This window comes from Mirounga leonina, unplaced genomic scaffold, assembly GCF_011800145.1.
Source record: "Mirounga leonina isolate KUSES-001 unplaced genomic scaffold, KU_Mleo_1.0 Mir_177, whole genome shotgun sequence".
Taxonomy (NCBI): Eukaryota; Metazoa; Chordata; class Mammalia; order Carnivora; family Phocidae; genus Mirounga; species Mirounga leonina.
The window spans coordinates 142,050-161,588 of record NW_023270459.1 but is presented as its reverse complement, the minus strand read 5'-3'; the positions used below and the strand labels follow the sequence as shown (position 1 = coordinate 161,588).

General features: G+C 51.2%; 2 protein-coding genes across 4 annotated transcripts in view; both read left to right on the top strand.

Moving 5' to 3' along the window:
- The window catches only part of AXL (AXL receptor tyrosine kinase), a 26,916-nt gene extending 13,066 nt beyond the window's left edge, over nt 1-13,850 (top strand). Inside the window, exons 11-20 of the mRNA XM_035023296.1 lie at nt 1,012-1,144; nt 1,444-1,535; nt 4,285-4,380; nt 4,524-4,601; nt 6,050-6,142; nt 6,541-6,662; nt 7,294-7,403; nt 10,577-10,736; nt 11,247-11,383; nt 11,998-13,850. Coding sequence (XP_034879187.1) covers nt 1,012-1,144; nt 1,444-1,535; nt 4,285-4,380; nt 4,524-4,601; nt 6,050-6,142; nt 6,541-6,662; nt 7,294-7,403; nt 10,577-10,736; nt 11,247-11,383; nt 11,998-12,349 — 1,373 coding nt within the window. The 3' untranslated portion in view covers nt 12,350-13,850. The remainder of the gene's footprint in view (nt 1-1,011; nt 1,145-1,443; nt 1,536-4,284; nt 4,381-4,523; nt 4,602-6,049; nt 6,143-6,540; nt 6,663-7,293; nt 7,404-10,576; nt 10,737-11,246; nt 11,384-11,997) is intronic.
- A 765-nt stretch (nt 13,851-14,615) lies between these two features.
- Nucleotides 14,616-19,539, top strand: part of HNRNPUL1 (heterogeneous nuclear ribonucleoprotein U like 1) — a 36,887-nt gene continuing 31,963 nt past the window's right edge. Inside the window, exon 1 of one of the 3 annotated variants that reach the window (XM_035023295.1) lies at nt 14,616-14,634. Coding sequence is in view for 2 of the 3 variants with exons in the window: in XM_035023292.1 (XP_034879183.1) it covers nt 16,277-16,571 (295 nt within the window). In the remaining variant the exon portion in view is untranslated. Of the gene's footprint in view, nt 14,635-16,138; nt 16,572-19,539 lie in introns of those variants that run through there. The other 2 variants (XM_035023292.1, XM_035023291.1) reach the window with 2 other exon arrangements.

The window sequence follows — 19,539 nt, the reverse complement described above, 5'->3', positions numbered from 1 at the left end:
ATGGATGGATGGATGGATGGATGGATGGATGTGGGATGGATGGATGGGCAGACAGATGAATTATCCCCTTCAAATCCATGCCTCTCAAATATTTCTCCAGCAATTCTCAAACATTCCTTCTACACCCATTGTACCCTCCTAGTACTATTACAGCTCACCTCTTGTAACTCTACCTTAGGTATTCTTTACGTGCCTTCCTGCATTTCTTTGCATACCCTTTCCACACTAATCCCAGCCTCTTTCCCTTTCATCCTATTACAGTCCTTTGTTCCTCACCCATGCCTCCAAAACCCAGTGCACACCCGCAATTCTCATTCACAGACCCTGCATACTTTTCACACCCTCACCATATATCCCACATTACAAATACTGGGAAGCTTTGGGTTGACACTATCCCACACTCTTTAGTTCTCCTTGTACACCCATTGATACTCCTCACCCCTCGCCAATCATAACCCATTCCCACTCTGTACCCACCCACACCAAACTCCTGGTACACTCAGCATGTACCCATTCCCACCTTTTTACACACCGTTTCAGCCCATCCCATGCCCACACTCCCCTCACACCAGTTACATCTTTATTAAATCACTACTCACTACTTGTACCCAAAACTCCTTGACTACTCCTCACTCACATACCCCAAACTCCTTGAACACTCATTGACATTCTGTGCACCCTTCTTTGCATATGTATTTCTCTCCCATCCTTCGCTTTATGGAAACCCCTCCATCATTAGCATACACTCCTCAAGACCGTTCCTTGGCCATTTGTCCACAAGTCTCATACTCCTTGCGCACGCCCCACACACCCGTCCTACACTCCATGAATTCTCTCCCCCGCCCACCTGTTTTCCACACCTCAGTCCATCTCCTTGGATAAGTGAATGCACCCTACCACATGCCTCATTAGATATTTCCACATCTGTCTCCCTCTAACATCACATCTTTGGGGCCTGGGGAGCAGGATCCAGGGCTTCCCCCATGACCTGTGTGCCATACTCCCTGACAGTGAGTGAGCCCCCAGCCCCTGCCTTCTCATGGCCCTGGTGGTATGTACTGCTGGGAGCAGTTGTGGCCGCCGGCTGTGTCCTCATCTTGGCCCTGTTCCTCGTCCACCGGCGGAAGAAGGAGACCCGCTATGGGTAAGTTGGAACTACGTAAATAGGGAGGCTTGTGTGGACTGGGATGGAGAGGCTGGAGTCAGGGAGACCATGAGGAGGCTGGTGTGGGACAAGAGATTTCCAAGAATCAGAATGAGATCAAGGGTCTGGGTGATGGATGGAAGGCAGAGGGTAGAAATCCAAGACATGCTCAGCAAATAAATGATGGAGGGGAGGGCGGGCAGGGCTTGGGGTTAGGGTGGTGTTCACTTTCACTGCTATCAGAAGGAGGGGGTTGCCCCTGGTTCTGCCCTGCCCTCACCTCTGCCCATTCTCCCCAGAGAGGTCTTTGAACCAACAGTGGAGAGGGGTGAGCTGGTGGTCAGGTACCGTGTTCGCAAGTCCTACAGTCGCCGGACCACTGAAGCCACCCGTAAGTGAACCTCACTCCTCCCCGCCCTGGTGGGGGGATGACGAGTGTAGAGATTGGGGCCTGCTGGGCTTCTGTTGATGCATGAACCAAAAGTTTCCAAAAACCTTGGAATGCTAGGACGTTAGAACCACAGACCCTAAGAACAACAGAACTGTGAAACCACACAGACCCTTAGAATAATAGGGTCTTAGACAAAAAAATCCTAGACCAAATCTCAGAGCCACATGATCCTAGAACAATGTAATGATGATGATGATAAATATAACGATGATGGCAATGAAGAGGACAGGATGGTAGGATGAGTGTGAAGCCAGTGATGATAGCCAACCCTAGCACTTCCTATGTGACAGGTGCTACACATGTCATTTAATTGAATCCTCACGACAACCCAATGAGGTAGGTACGTCACCCCACCCCCCACTTCATAGACGAGGAAACTATGGCAAAAGAGTGGTTAAGTAACTTCCTCAAGACCACACAGCTTGCAAGTTGGACAGCTGGGCTTCAAAACCAGGTCATTTTGCTCTGAAGTCCATCCTTGAACTGCCTCTTGGAATTATAGAATGTTAGAGAGAGAGAGTCAATCTTGGGCGAAACAATCACAGGCTCAATACTATAGATCCTTAAGATCTTGAAAACCACAGGCTCTTAGAACTCTAGACTCTCTCTAAGGCTGTGGAGTTATGGAGGGTCCCAGCTCTGAAGGGACCTCAGAGGCCACCTCGTCAAATGTCTTCATCTTTCCAGCTGGGAAAGCTTAAATCCAGAAGGAAAGGGACAGAGTGATGTCTCTCCCCAGCACACCGTGAGAAGGCTGCCGGGGCCCCCGGGAAATATCAGAAGGGGCTGGGAAAGACATTTATTTAAGAGGAGCAAGAATAGGAAACAAGGAGGGCGCCTGGGTGGCTCAGTTGGTTAGGCGACTGCCTTCGGCTCAGGTCATGATCCTGGAGTCCCGGGATCGAGTCCCGCATCGGGCTCCCTGCTCGGCAGGGAGCCTGCTTCTCCCTCTGACCCTCCCCCCTCTCATGTGCTTTCTCTCTCTCATTCTCTCTGTCTCAAATAAATAAATAAAATCTTAAAAAAAAACAAAAACAGAAAAAAGAATAGGAAACAAGGAGGTCATGGTGCTCTAGTAGAGTAACGTGCAGCCGAGGTTCTCAGAGTGTGAGTCGGGTCCCAGGGGGCCCCTGAGACCTCTGCAGGGGGTCCATGAGGTCAAAACTATTTTCATAATAATTACAAGATGTTATCTGCCCTTTTACACTCCCGTTCTCTCACACGTGTTCCGTGGAGTGTTCCAGAAACTCTCTAATACGTGATGATGTCATCACTCTGTTGGTTGACGAACGCGTGCACAAAGATCTTGTGTTTGAAAGATCTATCCATTTTAACTTGGAATACACTAAGTGTTGATCTATATAAGCCCCCTGAATGAAAGCTCTTTGCCGTCCTCAGTAATTTTAAGAATGTGAAGGGGTCCTGAAGTTTGAGAACTGTTGCTATAGGGCAATGAAAATAAATTACAACTACGCACGATGGGGCACCTGGGTGGCTCAGTCATTAAGCGTCTGCCTTCGGCTCAGGTCATGATCCCAGGGTCCTGGGATTGAGCCCCACATCGGGTTCCCTGCTCCGCGGGAAGCCTGCTTCTCCCTCTCCCATTCCCCCTGCTTGTGTTCCCTCTCTCGCTGTGTCTCTCTCTGTCAAATAAACAAATAAAATCTTTAAAAAAAAAAAAAAACAACTACGCACGAGAACTACATTATGGCTGTCTCATAGACACCGTGTTGAGTGAAAGAAGCCAGACACAAAAGAGAACATAGTATATGATTCCACGTTGATAATAATATCTCCAAACAGAGAAGGCCAATCTATGGTAAGAGAAATCAGGAAGGTGGCCACACTTGAGAGGGCAGGTCATGGTCTGTTCTTGACCTGGGTGCTAGTTACACTGTTGTCTTTGCTTTGTAAAAATCCACTGAGTTGGGGCGCCTGGGTGGCTCCGTTGGTTGAGCGTCCAACTCGGTTTCGGCTCAGGTCATGATCTCATGGGTCCTGAGATCGAGCCCCGTGTGGGGATCCCCGCTCATCGGGGAGTCTGCTTGAAGATTCCCTCCTTCTGCCCCTCCCCACCCCACTCGCGTGCACACTCTCTGTAGAATAAATAAATCTTTTTAAAAAGTTGGGGGTGGGGAGCACCTGGGTGGCTCAGTCTGTTAAGCAGCCAACTCTTGATTTCAGCTCAAGTCATGATCTCAGAGTTGTGAGATTGAGCCCCGTGTTGGGCTCCACGCTCAGCAGGGAGTCTGCTTGGAATTCTCTCTCTCCCTCTCTCTCTGCCCCTCCTCCCGATCTCGCATGTGGGAGTGTGTGTGCTCTCTCTCTCTCTCTCTCAGAAAGAAATCCCTGAGCTGCTCCCTTATGATTTGTGCAAATTATAATTCAATAAAAAGTTGCTAAAAATATTTTTAGCAACTGGTATGGCAGAACACTGACTAATCGGGGTGCCCAGTGGTGCAAGATTATGTTCCAGGCTCCAACCCTTCAGCTGCTGGTTTGGGAGAAGATTCAGGGGGTCTACAGGAGGAGCTAGGGTGGGATGTGTGCTCAGGGCAGTAGCTGGTTTTGAATGAATACAGAAGTATTTCAGTACAGTAATGGGCACATCCCTCTTGACATCCAAATGTCTCCTGAGTGTCAGCCCTGCTCCATGGCTCTGTCCACCCTCCCCCTCCCCCCCATGCAGTGAACAGCCTGGGCATCAGTGAAGAGCTGAAGGAGAAGCTTCGGGATGTGATGGTAGACCGGCATAAGGTGGCCCTGGGGAAGACGCTGGGAGAAGGTGAGTCTGCCCCATCTCCCCCAGCACATTCCCCTGAACCATGAAGTCCTTCACTTCCCCACCCATACCCAGTCACAGGAAATCAAGAAATGCAGTCCCCACAAGCCCCCCTGAGGTCAGTGTCTCCCTCCGGTCCCCCGCAGGAGAATTTGGAGCCGTGATGGAGGGCCAGCTCAACCAGGATGACTCCATCCTCAAGGTGGCTGTGAAGACAATGAAGAGTGAGTCTGAGCTTGCATGTCCGCTCAGATGGGACCTCCACCCCCTAACCCTAGGCCTTTTCCCTATGCCCCTAACTAGGCAGGAGAGCAGAAAAGCGGGTAGCAAATTAGCCCTGCCACAGAATCTCGGGGTTTCCAGACAGGAAGTGGAGTCCATGCTAGGTACTTCGACAGAAGGAATTTAATATGGGGAGGTTTACTACAGAGGTGCAGGAATGACTGGGAGCAGTGAGGATGGAGATTAGCGGGAGCAGCACGTTACTTCCACCCCAAGGCGTGAAGGGCAGAAGGAGGAAGTGGTGTTACCAGAGCCCACAGCCAGGGACTCCTGGTGGGATTTGGGATTGCAGATTTAGAGGCTGCCTTGTGGGAGCTCAAAACACACAGCCACCATTGAGGCAATGCTGGAAGTAGTAAGGGACAGGGTGAAATACCCTGACTTCTCCTTCTCCGCCCGCCCACCTGCCGGTCTCCCATTGGTGGTTCCCATTGGCAAACTCCAACAGGAAAACAGTATGAAAGGGGGCCTGGGAAATGTAGTTTTTGGGGACCAGCCCCCTGTGATACCTAACAGAACAGGGGAAGGTCTGGAACGAGGCACACCTGGCTTCATCATTTATCAGCTGTGTGATCTCAGGTAAATGACTCTCCCTCCCTGAGCTGCATTTCTTCATCTGGAAAAAAAAGAATCATAATATTCTTACCTCCTAGGGTGAGCTGAAGCACTTAATGCTACGGGTGGTATGTAGTATGTGCAATTAATGTGGACTGCGACTATATTATTTACGTGGTCAGAGAGGGTGGGAGCCAGTCTAGGGCCACACAGCACAGGAAGTCCAGGGCCAAGTCCTTTCCATACAGGGAAGAGGCATTGAGGGTCAGGCTGCAGCTGGTGGTGAGGGAAGAAGGATCCTTTCTCTCAATCACTGGGGCGAAAAGCTTGGGTTATGGAGTCATCAGTGTCTCCCCATTCATTCATTATTGAGCACTTCTTATGTCCCCAGTTATGCTCTCCACCTAGGTTTGAGTCCCAGCTGTGTGACCTTGGGTGACTTGCTTTGCCTCTATGAGCCACTGTCCCAAGTTATAAAAGGAGTGATCGTATGGATCCCCAGGGAAGCAGCCTAGCATGGTGTGTGTGCCTGGACCTCAGAGCTGGCCCACCTGGCTTTCACTTCTGCCTCTCCCACTTGCAAGTTGTGTGTGCTCTTAGGCAGATTCCTTAACCATTTCATGCCTTGGTTTCCCCATCGTTAAAACAGGGAGAATAATAGTTGCCCGTCAGAGGGTTAAATGAGTTAATATATGTATATATAAAGTGCTGAGTGCAGCACCAGGTACTTAGTAATCATTTTGATGAAGATGATGATGATGATGAAGGAGAGGAGGGGAGGAAGAGTCCTCCCTCCCCTCCTCTCCTCCTTATCCACCTTCCTCTCTCCCCCAAGTTGCCATCTGTACAAGGTCGGAGCTGGAGGATTTCCTGAGTGAAGCCGTCTGCATGAAGGAATTTGACCACCCCAACGTCATGAGGCTCATTGGTGAGGGAGGGGCAGGTTTAAGGAGTCCCCAGGCTCCATGGAGGCCACTCCAGAAGGAAGACCCCTCCCTCTGGCACTGGGAAGATCAAACTTCCAGGCTCCCTGCTCCCCGCCCTCCCTCAGAGTCAGCAAGCTCTCCCCCCTCCTTCTTTCCCTCAGCTTGGAATGTGACCTCTGACCTTTCCCAGAAATAGCTGAGGTCCCCAGGAGGGCTCTGGAAACTTCCCTGGGAACAGTGCTGGAAATGGCTTCTCTGAAGCTTGGTCCTTGCCACCGCCCCCACCCCCAACAATTTGGAAGCGAGATTTGAGGGGGAGGGAGAGACAGAGCTGAGGGAGGGGATGGCTTCCCCTCCTGCCCAGCTGGAGTGACAGGGCTGCCTGGGGGTGGGGGGGCAGGTGTCTGTTTCCAGGGTTCCGAACGAGAGGGCTTCCCAGCACCCGTGGTCATCTTACCTTTCATGAAACATGGAGACCTGCACAGTTTCCTTCTCTATTCCCGGCTCGGGGACCAGCCAGTGGTGAGGGACATTTACTTGTCTGTTCGCAGGTACTAATTGAGCACCCGTCAGGTACCCAGCCCCGCTCAGACACTGGGAAGACCATGGTGACAAGAGCTTGCTCTCATGGAGTCGTCTGCCAGTGAGGGCACCAGGAAATAAATAAGTTAACAAATAAATGAGCAAGAGAACTTTAAGTGCTAGGAAGGAAAGAGAGTCAGATGAACCACAGAGAAGCCAGGCAGTTAGTTTGGGTGGACAGAGAAGGTCTTACTGAGGAGGTGACCTTGAAGGAAGAGCCAACTGGCAGGAAGTGGGGAGATCGGCAGGGGAGGGGGGGCGGGGAAGCAGTCCTGGCAGAGGGCACAGCACACAGGCAAAGGCTTAGAGGCCGAAACAAGCATAGTTTGTCTGAAAACCAGAAAGGAGACCCCTGGCTGGAGCGTAGGTAGCACGTCCAGGGCAAGGACAGTAAGAGATCAGCTTGGATGGGAAGGCAGGAGGGGATTATATAGGGCCTTGTCGGAAAGAGGTTGGATTTAATGCTCGGAGCCATGGGAAGCCACTGCAGAGCAGAGATAGGAACACACAGGAACGGAATGAGAGAGGAGGAATGGATCTCAGGGACTCTGCTGACCTCTACCGCCCCCAGTTCCTGCCCACTCAGATGCTGGTGAAGTTCATGGCAGACATTGCCAGTGGCATGGAGTATCTGAGTACCAAGAGATTCATACACCGAGACCTGGCCGCCAGGAACTGCATGTGAGTGCTGAGCCTTCCACAGACCCCCCCGCCCCCCGCTGTCCGCTCCTCAGGGGAGCTGCATCCCTCCTTTCAGGATGGAAGAGGGGTCTAGACACACGTACCCCTCAGGCAGGCCAGAACCCAGGACTGGGATAGAGAGGTCAGCAAGGGGATTGGAGAAGCCTTCCTGGAGGAGGGGGACCTGGAACTGAGATCCTGGAGGGGTATTTGGATGTGGAGAGAGGAGAGGCAAGAGGGTGGGTTCAGTGGGTGGCATGAGGTGAACAAGGGGGCCGAGATGACCAATGACAGTCCCCACTGAATTGAAAGCCTCATCTCTGTCCCCCTCCATGCTGAGTGTCTTGCCTGGGGCTGCCCGTAGGGAGGGGCCACATCGAATAAGGGGAGCAGACACCCTCCCCACACCGCCCAGCTGACAGACATGCCAGAAAATAGGCTAGACTTAGGTGAGGATGGTGCATGTATATATAAACACAGGCTTCGACTATTAGTTTCATTATAATATGAACTCAGAAACTGGAGCTGGAGAATCGGAATCTTCTTCAAGATGTGTAAACGTTCGCAACTCTTGGGAATATGAACGTTTCTTTGTTTTCCCCCAATTCTTCATGTGGAAAGTTGAAAGCCTTGTACAGTGGATGCCCATACACCATCCTGGTGGAGATTATGCCATATTTGTCCTCTCTTCTCTGTCCTTCTCTCTTTCCTCAACCACTTCAAAGCGAGTTGCCAAGGTGGCAATGCCAGACCCCTAAATCTTCAGTACGTATCTCCTAAGAATGAGATGTAAATGATTACAGTTCTATTGTCACACCTAAGAAGATTAACCATAATTCTGCAACATAACTTCATATCCATCCAATCCATATTCAAATTCAATTGTCCTCCGAAATGTCTTTTAGGGCTGTTTCTTTTTTGCCCCAAATCAGGATCTATTCAAGGTCCCCCCCACTACATTTGGTTGCTATGCCCCTTTGGGGCTTTTTAATCTGGAATAGCGTCCCCCATCACCACTTTTTTTTTAAGATTTATTCATTGAGAGAAAGTGTGTGCGTACGTGCCGGGGGAGGGGCAGAAGGGGAGGGAGAGGGATAAGCAGACTCTGCACTGAGTGTGGAGCCCTACAAGGGGCTCAAAGCAGGGCTCGATCTCAGGACCCTGAGATCATGACCTGAGCTGAAACCAAGAGTCGGACACTTAACTGACTGAGCCACCCAGGTGCCGTGCCCCCTTTAATATTTTTACAGCATATTCTTTTGGAAGAGACCATGCCTGTTGTCTTGTAGGATATGACATATATGTCTGTTTCCTTGTGGTGGCATTTGCCTCGTTCCTCTGTTCCCTGTATTTCCTGTTAAGTGGAAAATGTATGTAAAGGCTTCAGTAGATTCAGTCAAAATGGAACTTCCTTTCCTTCTGCAACTTGGGCTGATCCTAGGCAAGCCCCCTATGAAATAATGACACTGAAAATCAGAGTAGACAACCCATTGTAATGCACCTGTTGCTTTTTTGTTAAGTTAAAATATTGAGGGGTGCCTGGCTGGCTCAGTCAGTGGAGTGTGCGACTCTTGGTCGCCAGGTTGTGATTTTGAGCCCCATGTTGAGTGTAGAGATAACTTAAAAAAAAATTTAGGGGGTGCCTGGCTGGCTCAGTGAGTAGAGCATGCAACTCTTGATCTTGGGTCGTTGAGTTCAAGCTGCACATTGGGCATGGAGCCTACTTAAAAAATAAATAAATAAAATCTTTTTTTTTTAAGAAAGTTCTTGGGGCACCTGGGTGGCTTAGTCAGTTAAGCATCCAACTCTTGATTTCAGCTCAGGTCATGATCTCAGGGTTGTGAGATGGAGCCCCACGTTAGGCTCTGTGCTGAGTGTGGAGCATGCTTAAGATTCTCTCTCTCCCACTGCCCCAACTCTCCCTTAAAAAATAAACAAAAGAAAAGGAAAAAAAAAAGTTCTTTGAAAAAAAAAAATTGAAATACTTCCTTACCTAGTTGGCAACTGGCCACTACCCCAAGCCTCCCACCCTCTTCACAGCCACCAGCCTGGATGCCTAAGCATCACTCTTCTCTGCCTCCCTGCCATGATCCTCCGGACCTTCCCTGGACCCAGCAGTTGAAGGGTAACTCCTGCCATATGAGGGGCCTCTGGGGTCTCTTCTGATTGGTCACTGCCCAAGCCCATCACCCTGGCTAGAACTCATCGATTCTTAAAAAAATAGAATCCCAGAAACTCAGATGCAAAAATTAGAGAATCTTCTATTAAAGCACAAAAGCAAGCAAAAGCAATCCATGCTGTTAGAAGTGAAGATTGTGGGGGTGCCTTAGTGGCTCAGTCGGTTAAGTGTCTGATTCTTGGTTTCGGCTCAGGTCATGATCTCATGGGTGGTGGGATCAAGCCCCACATCCCACATCCTGGCTCCGTGCTCAGCAGGAAGTCTGCTTGAAGATTCTCTCCCTCTGCCCCTCCCCCCCAATAAATAAATAAATAAACAAATAAAAGAAGAAAGGAAGATTATGGCTTCCCTTGGAGGGCTAGGAAGGAGGACTGGTAATGTAATGTGTTTCTTTCTCATACTTAAAAAAAAAATCAATGTATATTTTACATACACTAAGACACACCTTATGTGTGCAGCTTAATGAATGTTTACTTGTCTATAGACTCATGTAAACAACCAGTACTGGATCAAAATAAAGAACATTTCTAGGCCCTGGCAGGCTCCCTAACGGACTTCCCAGTCACTGCCGCAAGAGAAAACCCTTATTCTGGACTTGAGTCACCTGTTCTTAAATGTCATGTAAATAGAATCATGCAGTTTGTACTCCTTTGTGTCTGGTTTCTTTTGCTCAGTGTGATGTTTTTGAGTTTAGCCCATGTCTCTGTACATATTGGTTAGTTCCTTCTTTTTCTGTGCTCTGTGGTATTCCTTATCCAGATGATGTCCCACGATGTTGTTTCTTAATCTGGGTGCTGGTTACATGGGTGTGTTTGTGAAACTTCATATGGAGGGAACAAGACACGACACATTTCCCTTCAGTCTGGGGTTGACAGATCCTCACCCCCAAGGAGGACAGCCAGAGCGGGAGATGGAGATGTGTCTGAGAGGGAGGGCAGGCTTCCTGGTGGAGGGGGCAGTGCGATCATCCCGTTCCTCTCCCCATTCTGGGCAGGCTGAATGAGAACATGTCCGTGTGTGTGGCGGACTTCGGGCTCTCCAAGAAGATCTACAATGGGGACTACTACCGTCAGGGACGCATCGCCAAGATGCCAGTCAAGTGGATCGCCATCGAGAGCCTGGCTGACCGTGTCTACACCAGCAAGAGCGATGTGGTAGGTGCCTCCCTGACAGGAGAGGGGTTCAGTGACCTGTTTGTCTCACACTGCAGCTGGGAAGCACAGGGGCCTAACTGCAGGGGTTAGGCATGTTTGGGCGTGTGGTGGGCATCTGTGAACGGTGGTGTGGACACACTGGGGAGATGTACAGGTCCACGTGTGCATGGTGGCAGGTTCATACGAGGGACGTGTAGACAGTTTAGGTTGGGAGAGGCGGTGGTATGTATATATGTGTACAGCCAGGGTGTGGAGGGTGACACACGAGACCCTGTGTCTGTTTGTGAAGTGTGTAAATGTGTGCGTGGATGAGCACGTCTGTACGTGCACAGAAGTGACCTCTGTGAGCATGTCCCTGCGCCGGCGTTGCTGTGAAGAGCTATGAGACACCTGCTAAGGTAGCTGCGGACACGTGCGCACATAAATGTGGGTGTACCCATGAACCCATGTGTTTGGGGGTGTCTTTGTGCAGGAGAGACCCTCTAATTCTCTCCCCTCTGCCCCCCACAGTGGTCCTTCGGGGTGACGATGTGGGAGATTGCCACGCGGGGCCAAACCCCATATCCCGGAGTGGAGAACAGCGAGATTTATGACTACCTGTGTCAGGGAAACCGGCTGAAGCAGCCTGTGGGCTGTCTGGATGGACTGTGAGGATCCTCAGGACCCCACCCTGCCCCCTGCCCCATCCCAGATTTCACTCCAAAACCCTGAGCACCCCACATGGCCTCAACCCTCTAAAACCTGCACAGAACCCCTCAGACTGTTGAGGAAGCCACGCTGAGACCCCCACCCCCCAAATTCTAACTCACCCCAGACTTCTGAGCTCCTGCACTTCCCCAATGCTCTTCAACACCGAGGACCCTCTGCCAGCCCTCCAGTTTGCCATCTTAAGCTTCTCCAAACTCAACGGGTCTCCTCTGAGATATCCTCAGGATCCTTTAGGACAGAGCTTATCAAACTTTGCTGTCTCACAGCACACAGAGGAGAGCAGAATGTTCATCCAGCGCTTTGAGGGCAAAGTCTGCTCTAGCAAACCCTCACTAGAACACCACCCAATACCCAGAGAGCCTCCCCAAGACCCTTTGCAGCTCCCGAGTGTCCCAGGATCCCCCTTCGGAAACTCTTGAGAATTCCCAAATCCCAATGGAAGCCCCCAAACTGCTCATGGTTCCTTCCAGTTCCATGAAATGCCCCCAAACTCCCAGAATGCTCCCCTTCTGAGCTCCTGCTCAGTCTCCCACCCCTCACTTTGCTGCCGTAGGTATGCCCTGATGTCCCGGTGCTGGGAGCTAAACCCCCGTGACCGGCCAAGTTTCTCAGAGCTTCGGGAAGATCTGGAGAACACGCTGAAGGCCCTGCCCCCTGCCCAGGAGCCTGACGAAATCCTCTATGTCAACATGGATGAGGGGGGGGGTCATCCTGAACCACTTGGAGCTGCTGGAGGAGCTGACCCCCCAACCCAGCCTGACCCTAAGGATTCCTGCAGTTGCCTCACCGCGGCTGAGGTCCATCCTGCTGGACGCTATGTCCTCTGCCCTTCTACAGCCCCTGGCCCCACCCTGCCCGCCGACAGGAGCTCCCCAGCTCCCCCAGGGCAGGAGGATGGAGCCTGAGACAACACTCCACCGGGGACTCCCTCTCAGGACCCAAGCTAGGCACTGCCACTGGGGGAGCCTCCCCCCCAACTATTTCCCCACTCCAGGCCTCACCCCCAACTACAGCCTTCTCTTCCTACCTATTCCGCTTCCATCCCAGACAGATCCTCTCTCTTCTCCATGCCTTAGTGTCCCCAGGTGTAAAAGGAAGGGGTTGGGCTGCAATCCCTAGGGGTCCTCCCAGTTCTAGCATTCCAAGATTCTGGATTCTAAGGTTGAAAGGGTCTAGATGCAAAGGTTTGAGGTTTCAAAGATGCTATTAGTCTTCAGCTCTAAGGACCTAAAATCCCAAAGTCTCTAATTCTAAAGTGCTGAGGTTCCAGACATGGAAGTTGCAAGGCCTATATATTCTAAGGCTCTGAGAGTCTGTGACTCGAGATTTTTCTGGTTCCAGAATTCTTGATACAGCCCGCAAGATTTTAGGTTCTGAAGCTCTAAGATTCTAGTTCTAGGATCTAAGGCTCTATGATTCTAGGTTTTGTTATTCTAGGGTTCTGAGTCCTTAGCGTATAAGATTCTAGATTCTACAATTCTAGACACGGAGGTTTTAAGGCCTAATGTTCTAAAATTTGAAGTTGTAAGCCTCTTAGACTATAAATCCTTGGGCTATAAGACTCTACATCATAAGGCTTCAAGATTTTATCTTCTCAAGTTCTAAGTAATGGTTAATTATAAGTTCTAAGGCTTTATGATCCTTCAAACTCTTATTATGAGATTCTGGATCCTAAAGAGCTAAGATTCTAGAATCTGCAATTGAAAAGTTCTAAGAGTCTAAAGATGGAGGTTCGAAGGTCTAATGTTCTATGATGGGATGTTCTAAGACTTAGTCTAAGAACCTAGATTCTGTGTCTAAGATTCTAGACCATATGCTTCAAGATTCTAGATTATTAAACTCTAAGATTCTACTGTTGTTCTGTTCTGTGTTCCAAGACACTCTAGACTATTGGTCCAAGATTCTGGATCCTTAGCATCTAAGGTATAAGACTACAGTTAGTTGTAACTAGCTAGATACCAAAGTTCTAATCATTTCTAATGTTGGACACATTTAGGTTCTACGCTGCGTTCCGCCTTTCTAGGGTTTTAGTTAAGCGTCCAAGAATCCACAGTTCTAAGTCTTAAGATCCTAGGCACTGTAGTTCTACGATTCAAACGTTGTCAGATTCTAAAGGTCTACAGGTCTAGAATTCCAGGGTATGATTCCAAGGTTCTAATCTTATAGTATTCTGTGTGACTCTCCCCTTCTGAGCCACCTCTGCTTCCTCCTCCCCTCATGTGGGGGCATGCCTCCTCTCAAGCCTGTGCAGTAATGCATTAGGGATGCCTCCTTTCCCCAGGAGACAATTTCCCTCCTTTTGGTCCATGCTGCCCCCCTGAGCCAATCCCTCAAGCCCCCTTGTACAGAGGTGTGGACTCTGGCACCTCTAGAGGGGCTCAGATCACATAAAACTTTATAACCACACTTCTGTCTCCTCTTGTTTCCACTCAGCTGTCATGTGGCCCCTCTCCCTGGCAGCTCCGTTTCCCCATCAGTAAAAAGAAGGCTTTGGTGGGGTCTAGGAGTTCTCCCTTTACAAAGAGGGTAGAAGTGAGCATACCCGTAGACAACCTAGACAAAAAGACACGAAACAAACACAGACTGTCTGAGATCCCTAGTGAGGAACAGGCAGTTAGATACTCAGTGTCAGAGACACTCTCCTCCCCACCCCAAAGTAACAGACCCATTAGGACATACTCAGGCACTTTGCCACAAATAAGAGACACTGAAATTCAGACACATATAGTAACAGACGGGAAAAATGACATAGATACAAACATATTTACAAACATCTGAGAGGCAGATATTCACCAGGAATAGGAAGAAACTAGAGTAACACAGATTACAAAGAGTAAGCACAGAGACACACAGAGTACAACAGGTACTCACAGACTCAAATGTTCAGATGCACACAGAAACACAGCACAGAACACCTCCAATCATCACGGGCCCACAAAGGGATTCCTGCCAAGACAAACCACAGTGCTTTGCACGCAATCGAGGGCCCGCGTTCCTGGGTGTATCCGGCAGCACATGGAGACACCCTCGGCAGCGCCCGGACGCCCCCCGGTGGCGCCTCCTGGGAACCGAGGACAGTTCAATCCGGGCCACGAACTTTTTTAGAACAAATCCTTGTGGGAAGCTGGGAGGAGAGGAAGTCGGACGTGGGCGAGGGGCGGGGTGTCTGGACTGGAACCTCCGGGCCCACGTGAGTGTCTGCCCCGTTTCTGAGTGGGTGCTGTGCGTCGAGGCGGCCGTGTCAGCGTGTAGCGTAACTGTCCTTTGTCTTTCTCGTTTGATGCCGCCTGTCTGTGCGGACCTGAGTGGCCACATCGACACCGCAGTTTGGTGTATTTGTGCCCTTCATTGATGATGCATCTGATCTGACTCACGGCCATTTGTTTATCTGTGTCGTGTGTGTTTTTGTCTAAGTAGTGTGCGTTTTTTGTGGGCTTACGGTATGGCTCAGTGGGCAGCGGGCGTTTGCATTGTGTATCCCGATTGTGTATCTTATACAGAAGTTTTGTGTCTTTTGAGTTAAGAGGCGACAGGTGGTGCAGCGGTAGACATTGCGAAACTCTGTGGCGTTTGCGTTTGTAGCGTGAGGCTGAACTACGAACCTTGTGTGCTTGAACTTGTCAGTACAGACGCCAAACAGCCAGAACTACTGAACAGCGGTTTAGAGGATTTGGGGTAGAGACCCGCGAACTTCTGGAGGTCTTCCCGGAGGGGAAGGCTCTATGGTCGCGTGCAGAGCGCCCATTCCACGTAAGATACCAACCATAGAGAAAGACGGCGGCGAAGCTAGGACCGTGGAAAGAGGCGCCCCTTGAGATGAACTATCAAAGGGAAGAGGGTGCGATTTCCTTTTCAACTTTTCTCCCGTTGTCAGCTTAGCCTCTGTCTTCAAACCTGCGGTACTCTCTGAAGTCAAAAGGTTCCTTTCCATAAAGGCAACTGAGTTTCTTCCAGATTAAGGATAATTTATCTACTTTATCTCGTCGGCCTCCCTCTACAGCGACGTTTGTGAAGCCGTCCGCTGAAGAACGGCCAATCTGGTTAGCTTTTCCTAAAGCGATCCCACTGTTCTAGCTTCGGTGAGATAAAACAATAATTGCGATTGGTGGGCAGATTGTTTTGAAACCGCCCGAACGGCAAGGGGCGGACCCTTCGCGAATTCATCCTTCCGGTTTCTTAAAGGCAACAGTGAAAGGAGGCGGGGGAGTTGGTCGGCCGACCCTCCGTTTGATTGGTTCTAGTGGTTTTACCCGCTTGGACTCCTCTAGGGGCGGGAGATCTAGACCAATCAGGGTATGTGTTACAGGAGACCCCAGTTTGATGAAAGGACCGCGCAGGAAAGGCCGAGAGTGTTTTGGGGGGGCGGGACGGGCTGCTTTCTGAGATCCCATCGCTGATTGGACCAGGTCTTTACTCCTTTTTCTTCATTTGACCCTACGGGAGCGGGCGCGCGGGGGCTACCCAATCACCGCGTGCTCCGCCTCCCGCCTTTTCCCGCCCTCCGCCCCGGCGGCGGCAGCGACGTAGGCCAACGCTTCCTCCCTGCAGCTCCTGAGCCCTTTCATTGCCGTTCTTTTGAAAGCTGCTCTCTGATTGGCTGAGTCTCCCGGCCCGCGCCCGTTGCCTTCACGCGATGGCCAATTGGCACCCGTGTTGCATCGCATGGGGCCACGGAGGAGGGGGAGGTGGCGGCGGCGGCCATTTTGAGCCGCCGCCGCCATTGGAGTGGGCCCCCCCCCTTTCCCCCTTCGCCTCCTGACAGGAAAGGTTTAAGGGGGACAGAGCCCTGGGAGGCCGGGCCGGGCTCGGGGGCCGCCCCGGGGGCCCGGGCCATGGATGTGCGCCGTCTGAAGGTGAACGAACTTCGCGAGGAGCTGCAGCGCCGCGGCCTGGACACTCGCGGCCTCAAGGCCGAGCTTGCTGAGCGGCTGCAGGCGGCGCTGGAGGCCGAGGAGCCCGACGACGAGCGGGAGCTCGAGGCCGACGACGAACCGGGGCGACCCGGGCACAACAACGAGGAGGTCGAGACCGAGGGGGGCTCCGAGCTGGAGGGGACCGCGCAGCCACCGCCGTCCGGGCTGCAGCCGCACTCGGAGCCTGGCGGCTACTCGGGGCCGGACGGACATTGTGAGAGCGCGCGGGGCGGGGGTCGGGGAGCCCGGAGTCCGGGCCGAGGAAGGGCTGTGGGACGCGGAGCCCGGCGCCTGAGGTCGGGGAGATGGCCTGAGGATTGGGGGATCCCGCTACCCTCCGCTGAAAAGGATCTAGGGCCGTGGGCCTCGGGACGACCGGAGGGTGGACCCTGGCATTCGGGGCAGGGGAGATACTGGAGTGGGGGCACTGGGTTTCGGAGATGAGGAAGGTCCGGGGGGTGTAGAGGATTCCGGAGCCTAGTGCTCGGAGACCGGAAGCCGTGGTTTCTGGAGCCCAAGTGTCGGAAGAACAAGAGGTTTTCTAATCGCGGGCTGAGGAGGGTCTTGGAAATGACGATTTCAGGGTTTGGAGCTGGGTGGGCTTGAGGGCTCTGCTAAGCCCAGCGTATGGGCTGGGCGTCGGGAGCCGTGTTTTTAGAGCTGGGAGTTTTGAGAATAGAGGATCTTGGAGTTTGCTGCTGGGTGGGGTATAGGGAATTCTCCTATTTGGTACTGGGATGGGTTAGTGAGATGGAGGTGCTGGTGTCTGGCCAGGGGGAGGATCTGATGGACTGGGTGCTCTGGTATTTGGCTAGTGAGCATTTAGGGAATGTGGGAGACTACTGTGTGTTTGGACTGTGAGGGACCCACCTCTGTCCGAGGATGGCCTGGGAGACTCTGAGATCCAGGGCTGGAAGGCCAACGTTGAGGCAGGGCCAACTTGGGCATTCGGTGCTGGGAAATCTGGGGACCTTCTGGTTGACTTCAGAGGAGGTTTAGGGAACCCTGGTCACTGGAGGCAGGCAGGGGAGGGAAGGATGCTTCACTGGGCAGCGAACCAAGAGGTCTTGAGCTGGGTAGGTTCTGAGGACAGGTAATCCGGTGGCTACTGCTGAATGGTCTTGGATTAACAGAATGGAGTGTTTGAAGAACAGAGATAGCTGGGAGTGGGGTGGGGCAGATAACAGTTGGTGGAGTTTGAAGTTGATGAAGGATCTGGGGGACAGAGGATCCTTGTGTCCAGTACAGGAGTGTCTATGTGGCTAGCAAATATGGGAGAGGAGAGAGTATAGAATGGAAAGAGAAAGAAAATCTGTTGACTTGGCTAGGGGCCTCAGGATGGAGCGAGGGAAGTGTTTCTGAGGCTGAGTGTCTCCTTCACGGGAAGGCTCCTTGGTGCCCAGAAAAAGACCCCCAGGGATTGGGGGTCTCAGGGTGTAGTAGGGAACCGCTGTAAGAGCCAGAAGGTATGACTCAGAACGAGAAGTTATAGGGTAGCTCTATGATTGTCTGAAGAGAGAAGGCCCTGGTATGGAAGGGAGGAAATCTGGAGTTATAAAAGTGTGGTTTTTTAGCCGGAGTGGGGATTGGAGGAGTTAAGGAGTAAGTAGAAAAGACTCTGGCATCCAGCGTTTGTGGTATTTCTCTGAAAAGAGGGTGCCATGGGGTAAGAGAATGAGGAGAGCAAGGGGGCGAGAGAAGAGACAAGAAATTGAGTTGGCATTGGGTGCTTACTGATTCGTTCCTGAAAGGTGGGATGTCCTGGAGTATAGATTTGCAGTGGGGGCAGCCTAGGGATTGTCCAGGGCCCATGTGCCCGTGTGGGGAAGAATACTTCCCCTTGCAGAGACCTGTGAAGGGAGGAGGAGTGGCCCAGTGTGCATGTGTAGGGCAGGAGAGGCCCTGGCAGGAATGCCTAAGAGGAAGGCCCAGTGGCCAGAGGTGCCTCAGAAGAGGGCATGTTAGACTCAGACGGACTTTGTTTTAAAGATGGCTCTATGACTTGGGCAAGTCAGTGTACCTCCAAGTGGTTTCCTTGTGTGCACAACAGGGATAATAATAGTGCCCCCCAGGATTGTTATTGAATGAGGTCACATGTGTAGGGAGCTTAGCACTGGGCCTGCCTGTTATTAGGAGGTGGATGTTTTAGAGTGGAGAAGGACCCCAGAATCATGGCTTATCCGGGTGTGGCTTCCTCTGTGGGCACAGGAGAAATTCTTGAGAAGAGAGATGTGAATATTTGTGGGAAGAAGAGCACTGTGCTTGGAGCCTAGAAGAAACCGAATGGTTTGAAAAGCCCTCCCTGTGTTCCAATTAAGGAGATACTCTATTTCTTCCTTTTTCCCTTTACCCCTGCAACAAAATCCTCTGAGCCCCCTTCATGCCCTGCTGCAACCCTTCCTTCAAGCTCTGGTAAACAGGGCTGTAACAAACCATGTGATCTGTTATTTTCCTCCCTTTGGGCTGCACCTGGTTTGTGCCCAGATGTATTTGTCCTCTGAGAAAGGATCCAATCAGTTAGCAAGTGGCAGAAGAGTCTCTCCTTCCCTGTGGTTCTGCCGGTCCTGGCACAGCCACTAGAAGGGCCCTAGAGGCACCTAGCAGAGCTTGCCCCTGGGGTGGAAAGCCTGCTTGCTGCTCATCCTGGGTTTCCAAACTTCTCTCTGGCTTGGGCTGCAAGGGTCTTCTTGAGTTTGCTACTCTGGTTTTAGTCTCACCTCTGAGCTTTCACATGTTATTCCAACCCCACGAATGTTTCCTCTGTTCTCATCACTGAGCTCTCTCCTATGTATTCTTTGAGTCAAGGCTTCTCTGTTACTTTCTGGGTCCCTGTCTTAATTTCTTCATAGATGTGAGCACAATTAGAATTTGCTTTTTGTGTTTAAGTATTTGTTTAATGTATGTCTGTTTCACTAACCTGAAGGCTTCAGTGGGGCAAGCTTACTCTTAGCTGTACCCCAGGGTCTGGTGTGTAGTATGCACTCCATGGATAGTTAATATTATTCTAATAAGAATAAGCTTCTATTCTTAGTCTTATTCTATAAGACACTTTCTCAGGACCCTTCCCACCTAGCTCTAAATATTTCAGGACATATTCCCTAATGAGTCTAAAGGCCACTGTTAGGACTCCTGTTTTCTTAACAGTTCCTTTCCTTCTCCCTCCCCCCATTTCCCATTTCCCT